This window comes from Salvia miltiorrhiza, chromosome 8 (assembly GCF_028751815.1).
Source record: "Salvia miltiorrhiza cultivar Shanhuang (shh) chromosome 8, IMPLAD_Smil_shh, whole genome shotgun sequence".
Classification (NCBI taxonomy): domain Eukaryota; kingdom Viridiplantae; phylum Streptophyta; class Magnoliopsida; order Lamiales; family Lamiaceae; genus Salvia; species Salvia miltiorrhiza.
This window is the reverse complement of record NC_080394.1, coordinates 13,041,379-13,048,435: the sequence shown is the minus strand read 5'-3', so window position 1 is coordinate 13,048,435 and position 7,057 is coordinate 13,041,379. Positions and strand designations below refer to the sequence as shown.

The 7,057-nt window shown below is 37.7% G+C and overlaps 2 protein-coding genes across 3 annotated transcripts; one reads left to right on the top strand and one right to left on the bottom strand.

The window, feature by feature from the left end:
* The first annotated feature begins 647 nt into the window (after positions 1-647).
* On the top strand, positions 648-4,454 carry LOC131001125 (VAN3-binding protein-like). Of its 2 annotated transcripts, none has more exons than XM_057927371.1 (7): positions 648-1,210; positions 1,658-1,771; positions 2,409-2,826; positions 2,937-3,170; positions 3,324-3,373; positions 3,573-3,630; positions 3,797-4,454. In XM_057927371.1, the coding sequence occupies exons 1-7, from the start codon at positions 932-934 to the stop codon at positions 4,000-4,002; spliced, it is 1,359 nt and encodes a 452-aa protein (XP_057783354.1). In that variant the 5' UTR covers positions 648-931; the 3' UTR covers positions 4,003-4,454. The 2 variants fall into 2 exon arrangements, with proteins under 2 accessions (XP_057783354.1, XP_057783355.1); XM_057927372.1 differs by having other exon boundaries at positions 661-1,210; positions 1,661-1,771.
* A 39-nt stretch (positions 4,455-4,493) lies between these two features.
* LOC131001126 (protein LIFEGUARD 4-like) lies at positions 4,494-6,688 on the bottom strand. Its single transcript, XM_057927373.1, has 4 exons — positions 6,298-6,688; positions 5,442-5,555; positions 5,064-5,221; positions 4,494-4,977 (listed from the first exon to the last, which is right to left on the bottom strand). Exons 1-4 carry the CDS (start codon positions 6,545-6,547, stop codon positions 4,777-4,779), a joined length of 723 nt encoding a protein of 240 aa, XP_057783356.1. The 5' UTR covers positions 6,548-6,688; the 3' UTR covers positions 4,494-4,776.
* Positions 6,689-7,057: the final 369 nt, after the last annotated feature.

Here is a 7,057-nt window from a genome sequence, read left to right as displayed (position 1 = left end):
AGTGTCAATAAAGCAACTCATGCTTTGACTAATTTTGGTGTTGAGTCTGGTGTTGTTTCGATTTGGAAGTCGGGCTTTCCGCTTTGGCTTCTTGACATCGTTCGCATAGATTTAGTAGAATGATTTCGTTTCCCTCTCAAAGAAATATATATATATATATATATATATATATATATATATTAAATATTGTAAATATGCATTGAAAAGATTGTACATGACGTATAATAATAATAATAATAATAATAATAATAATAATAATAATAATAATAATAATAATAATAAGTGTGTATGTGTTGGCCAAACGGTGGAGGTTAATGTCTTAGGTCAAAGGTCTGGGGTTCGAGTTCCATGTGACGCGGCCTATAAATTTCTTTATTTAATATTAATATTGTTAATTTATAAATAATAATAATAATAATAATAATATGTCAATACATTAATTTTTTTTGAGTTAAAGGTTAGGAGAATTGAGAATCCTATTCAACTCGAGAACGAATATCATCCCGCATCGACGAAGAATACCATAGTTATAATTAGACTAATAAATCTCAATTAAAAATAATAAATCTTAATTAGAATTTAAAAATTTATAATTAAATGTGATTTGTCTTTTGTTAGGACATATACTAAGTTTGAAAAAAGAAATTATCACTTTAAATTTTGTCTCTACTTTCTCATAAAATAATCTCTGCGAGCTTTTCGTCTCTGCAACTGTAAGCCGTAGCAGACAACACTCTCTCACCAGTCTCTCTCTAAAGAGAGAGAGAGAGAGATAGAGAGAGAGATTGACACATACCCGATTAACTGTTCCTTTCTCTCTCCAACATCTCTATAAAGAAGTGAGTGACCTCATTTATCCACATCCCATGATCCCATTGAACAACTGGTCGTCCATTTTATTTAAATCAAAATAGCGCCACCATCTTCCGCCATGGATGGCGCCCAGCTTCACCACATGTATAAACCACCTGAAACTCCAAGAGAGCCAATGGAATTCCTCTCGCGCTCCTGGAGCGCCTCAGCTTTTCAAATCTCCAAAGCTCTAGCTCCGCTGCCGCCCCCCAACAACATTCCTGAAATTGGCGCCGATATCATACTCGAAGATATCTCGGCCGAGATGGAGTCCGCCGCCGCTGTCGTCGGAAACCCTTTCGCCTTTGCTTCTTCCCAGACCTCTCAGCTTGTTATGGAGCGCATTATGTCTCAGTCTGTAAGTAAAGATCGAATTTTTGTATGTAAGTGTTGTAAAACTATCGAATATTTTGTATGTGTGCGTAAACAAAAACTAATTGGCTTGGACTAAACAAAAACAACTTCTTTCTTTTTGTCCATATCCTCTCTGGTTTGTGGGAGCGTGACAATGCTTTTTTTGACTAGTTAAACTAAATTGTATTCTTGGATTTTTGTGGCACTTTTTTGTGTGTGTCAAAATGTGTTTCTTTGCACCAGTTCTGGCAAGGATGATTAATAGTATTATGATCTATGTAAAATTCATCGTCTTCTTCTACGTGGATATGTTAAACAGAGCATTTCTTGGTCTTTGGGTTATGGTTGAATTCTTAGCTTGCGCTATTTATTGTATTGAAGAATCAAGAAACCTCTTCGTTTTGTGATTTTTGCTGGAGTTGATCTATTGATATGGGTACTACGTTTGCAGCAGGATGTATCACCACGTACTTCGGGAAGGCTATCCCACAGCAGTGGGCCTCTCAACGGTGGTTCCATCTCTGATAGCCCACCAGTCTCCCCATCTGAAATGGATGATCTCAAGGTTTGATTTCTTTTTCTTTATTTTTCTTGCATTATTCTATTTGTTTCTTTGTTTGCTGTTTGTTGTCTTGCATTTGCATTTATTTACTGACCCCATTCATGGTTTTGGAGTACGAAACTTTTATTTGTCTGTCTGTCTTCTGATTAATTTGGTCGCACAAAGCACAAGTTCTGCAGAGAGAGAGAGAGAGAGAGAGCATGTATCAGCTTTCTCTTCAACCAACAACATGCTGAAACTGTTAACAGAGAACCAGACTGAGACCACCTATATTAGTTTCTTGCATTAGCTTTAATGATTGAAGAATTTTTTGGGGTTGCTGAAATATTTATTTCTTAATCCTTTTATTTCCTAAGAAAATATTTTGTTTGATTGTGTGATAAATGTTACAGCTTTGATTGTCTGGCAATAATGGAAAGAAAGGAATTTATGATGTGGGGCAGTAGACCATCTTGAGTTGTGGTTCATGTTGATTCCTTAACAAACAAACCTTCACACTACATAATGACAACTGGTCCAGTTTATTTGTGGGCTCTTTTTGAGCTAATCTCATAATGGAATCAAGTTTTTAGCTTTAATTCCACATCAAAATGAGGTGTAGTGTTTGGTGAATTGGATGTTGACATTGGTGTTTATGCAGTTGATCAATGATCATGTTAGCAGTAGCAACCAGATCAAGAGCAGCTTCGTCGTTGGAACCTCTGCAGGCGGAAGGAAGACGGTGGGGAGGTGGTTGAAGGATAGGAAGGAGAAGAAGAAAGAGGAGGTGAGGGCACAGAATGCACAGCTTCATGCTGCCATTTCTGTTGCTGGTGTAGCAGCTGCAATTGCTGCCATCGCGGCAGCCACAGCCGTGTCGTCTGGAGCTAGAAAGGATGAGCAGATGACCAAGACTGACATGGCGGTGGCCTCCGCTGCAACACTAGTGGCTGCACAGTGTGTTGAGGCGGCTGAGGCTATGGGGGCCGAGCGCGAGCACTTGGCCTCAGTGGTCAGCTCCGCTGTCAATGTCCAGTCGCCTGGCGACATTATGACCTTGACAGCTGCTGCAGCTACTGGTACAAATCTTGCCAATTCTTCAATCCAGATTAAGCAGATCCATTCATTCATGTTATTGTTATTTGAGGTTTTTTTTTTATTTATGAAAATTTCTGCTGCCTTTTTCTAGCACTGCGTGGCGCTGCAACATTGAAGGCGAGGGTGTTGAAGGAAGTTTGGAACATCGCATCCGTGATCCCCGTGGATAAGGTTATGGGAGTACCTAGTGGTGGCAGCAGTGGAAGAAATGGGAGTTTGAGTGGAAGCCACAGTGGTGAGCTTGTAGTGGAAGAGAATTTTCTTGGCATTTGCAGTAAGGAGTTGCTTGCTAGAGGCGGCGAGCTCTTGAAACGAACGCGAAAGGGTAAATTCTTGGCTCTCCTCATCTCAATCCTATTGCAAGAAATGTTTCTGTTAGTGCCTCTTTTAGTTTGACAGATTGATGATGCTATTTACGCGTTTTTTCTTGATGATCATATGCAATTTTAGTGTTGAATTCTGTATGGTGAAAACGCAGGTGATCTTCATTGGAAGATTGTGTCTGTGTACATCAACAGAATGGGTCAGGTGAGCCTTTTCTTCACCATGATTGAACAATCAAACTCTTTGCCTATGATATTATGCTCGACTTTACGTCTAATCTTCAGCAAAGAAACTTCAATCAAGTGGGGGAAAAGCTAAAGCTACTGAAAAACATATAAAATGTTGATCTGCTTTTGGCTTTCTGTGATCTGAAACACACAGTTTTTGATTCACATTTTGACAGGTGATACTCAAAATGAAGAGTAGACATGTTGCTGGGACAGTCACAAAAAAGAAAAAGAGTAAGCCTTTAATTTTCTGCTTTTCTCTTTTCTTTTCTTTTTGTACAGAATTGGAGGTGGTGGGCTTGCTTCCATTTTGGGGATTTGAGAAAGTAGTGTGCAAATTGTTTTGAGAAAAAAAGATAAAGAAAGTTGCCATCTTTTTCTTTTTTCTTAAAATTCTCAGATGTAGTGTTGGAGGTGATGAAGGACGTGCCGGCGTGGCCCGGGCGCCACCTGCTCGATGGCGGTGAGGACCGGAGATACTTCTCGTTGAAGACGGTGGCGCGTGGTGTTGTCGAGTTCGAGTGCCGGAATCAAAGGGATCATGATATATGGACTCAAGGTGTTGCAAGGTTGCTTGCAATTACTGCAGATAAGAGCAGACCCTGATGGTTTTGCAATCCTATGATTATGGCCTAAAATCATGAAGTTTGGCTGGCAATTGTAGTTTTTATTTGATGTCTTTGCCTATGTCCAGTGTATAAAATGAAGCTAAAGTTTTTCTCATTGGGGTCATTTATTTAGTAATGGTAAAAAGTAAAGTGAAAGCTTAGAAAACCATGTGATCTTTTGTGGGAAAGAAAAAGGGGTATCTTGGACTAGGTTTTGGTCAAAAAAGAAAGAATGGGAGAATCCCATTTTTCTTAGATTTTATATTATTATAATTCAGGTTATGTTAAGTCCCTTTAATGAGTGTTGGGAACATAGATTAAGGTTTGTAATTAGGCTGCTTGGTTTGTAATCATTGTATTACATTTGTTTGTTTTGGGTGCTTGTCTTTTTCTGTAATAATTCCACTAGGACTGTAAATGAATGAATAATGCTAACACTTTCTATCTTGATTTGCTCGAGGGAGATGATATATAAATGAGAACTTAGCATAACTAAAAACATATTGTAATTATCAAAATAATTTCTGAATTTAAGAAAATCTACAAATTCAGATATTCACATAACTGGCTGTAGGAGAAAGCAAACACACCTTCCACACATATAAACCATTCTTGAAACACAATATTTTAAAAAAAAGAAACACCCTTTCTCAACCCCTTAATTTTTCTTCAGATCAAAGATGGAATCTTGAGCATATAGGTTTCCTCAGTGACTCCACAACTTCTCTTGATCCCAAAAGAACAATCTTGTTCCTAGTTGGAAATGAGGTCTTCAATCATCTCCAAAAATAGCAAGAATGTACAAGAACAGATTCACTATGTCCATGTACAGACAGCATGCTGCATCGATGTACTGATCGTAGTTGAAGCGCTTGATCAGATTGTCCGTGTCATAGATTATGAAGCCGGAGAAGACCAGCGCCCCCACGCACCCGATCACCTGCTCCCCGATTCTCCCCAGAGGGAAAATGATCTGTCAACACAAGAGATATGTCATCAAATGCAGCAGCATTGCCTTATAAATAGACCAGATTCTCTATGTAAAATTAACTAACTGACCCTAATGATGCCAAAGGCCATGAGCAGCAAGATAGCACAGAACAAGAAAGGCCCCATGAAGCTGAAGTCTGCGCCTCGTTTTGCAGCAGCAAATGTGAACGCTGTGAGGCCAACAGTCACAAGTAGAGTCAGACCGGCAGCCATCAACACCGCGTCACCTGCAAACCAGTGAACTCAAGTTAGCATTCGCATTTTGTTTGGACAAAAAATCATGTGAATTTTCTCTATTTGAAGTAGTTATTGGCAGCAGAGGCCGGAAGTTGTAGTAGTCAAGAGCTTCTCAATTGAAAAATTCTGTGAAAATGTATACACGGATTGCTTGCAATAATATAAGCAAGAAATTAAATGAAACAATTGAATAAGAAGAAATATGGTTACCTTTTCTTTGAGAGGAACAAGCCCCTACCATGAATGCCATAGCGAAGGTGAAGAGAAACAAAAGAATATAGTTCCATGGATGTTTCTGACTTAAGCAACTCATCATCAAGCACACTGCATGGATTAATTCAAACAATTCAAGAAAATTACTTACATCATTTATACTATAAAGATTCCAAGATTGAATGTCACTCTTTTCATACAACAACTAGATAGACAATCTTGTCTGATAACTAACACAGAGGGACATTTGATCTCTTCAATGCAAGATTAAAAAGGCCATTTGATCTCTCTCTTTTCTTTTTTCTTTTTAAAAAAAAAAGCCATTTAAATAATACTCCCTCCGTCCCAAACGAAATGTCCTGTTTTCCTTTTTGGGCTGTCCCAAACAAAATGTTCTGTTTCTTTTTTTGGCAATACACTCTCTCTCTATACTTAATATTTAAATAATTTCCACCAACCCACTTTATCTACTTTATACACATTTCTTAATCTCCGTGCCAAAAAGAAATGAGACATTTCGTTTGGGATGGAGGGAGTACTAACAAATAATAGGCACTCATTTATCAGGGAAAATTGAAATTTAAATGTCATTCAAGAGCTGTATCAAATCTAAGCAGAAGACTGTAAAGCAACATTCCAATATTCAAGAATTAATGTGACTAAGGCCATAGTTTTTAAACTAATGTTTACTTTTACAACAAGGATTATAAATTTAGGGGCAAAGACGCAGAGTAGTAATCTCCCACCAATCAGTTTTAATTTTTCTTCATATAGTTATAGTTATAGTTATTCAAATCATAGAAAAACAAAATGAGAAATTAATAAAAAGAAAAAAGGAGAGTAGAGTAGTTACGTATAACGGTAAGAATGATGGCGGCGATCATGGTGTAGAGGCCGGCGGGCGTGCGGAGGAAATGACGAACAGGTTGAATAAGAGTCATGGCAATGGCAATCCCAAAGGTGATGAGCAACTGCACGCAGAGTATGGAATAAACTTTACGGATGAATCCCCATCGCAGCTGAGGGTTCTCTTGCATGCCCGGGTACAGCTGCCCGTTTCCCTTCTCCAGATCCACATTGTTTTTATTTGAAAAGAATGCCATTCTCTCTCATCAACCGCTAAATCCTTTCTTTTCAAGAATTGATTACCTTTTCTCTGAAGAAATTACAATGTGTCGAGGGTTGATCAAATTTTTGTCTCTCTTTCTCGGTGTTTATATCGGATGCGGATTTGTGGGGAAGATGAACTAATGGGTGGTGCGATGTGCTGAGACCAATTATTCAGGGGAGTCGCTCGTAACCGCCTTTTTTTTTGCTTTCAAATTGTCAGTTTTCATTTGGGTTAATTATAGTTTATGGCCGAACTTTCAAAAATACAAAAGATAGCCTGAACTTTAAATTCATTTGTAAAAATTACATGAATTTTGTAGTCATTTGTAAAAACGACATGAACTTTAAAAAATACAAAAAATGACATGAACTTTGAAGTTAATTGTAAAAATAGACAAACTTTAAAGTCATTTGTAAAAATAACATGAATTTTTAAAAAAATACAAAAATAATTTGAATTATGAAGATTTGTAAAAATGACCTGAAGTTAAAAAAAAATCTAA

Excerpts from the sequence above, each read along its gene's own strand:
- LOC131001125 (XM_057927371.1), top strand. The coding sequence starts at position 932 with ATGGATGGCGCCCAGCTTCACCACATGTATAAACCACCTGAAACTCCA. Across the intron at positions 1,211-1,657 it reads AGCGCATTATGTCTCAGTCT|CAGGATGTATCACCACGTAC; the intron begins GTAAGTAAAGAT and ends CTACGTTTGCAG. Across the intron at positions 3,374-3,572 it reads ACATCAACAGAATGGGTCAG|GTGATACTCAAAATGAAGAG; the intron begins GTGAGCCTTTTC and ends ACATTTTGACAG.
- LOC131001126 (XM_057927373.1), bottom strand. The coding sequence starts at position 6,547 with ATGGCATTCTTTTCAAATAAAAACAATGTGGATCTGGAGAAGGGAAAC. Across the intron at positions 5,222-5,441 it reads TTGTTCCTCTCAAAGAAAAG|GTGACGCGGTGTTGATGGCT; the intron begins GTAACCATATTT and ends ACTGGTTTGCAG. Across the intron at positions 4,978-5,063 it reads TGGCCTTTGGCATCATTAGG|ATCATTTTCCCTCTGGGGAG; the intron begins GTCAGTTAGTTA and ends TTGTGTTGACAG.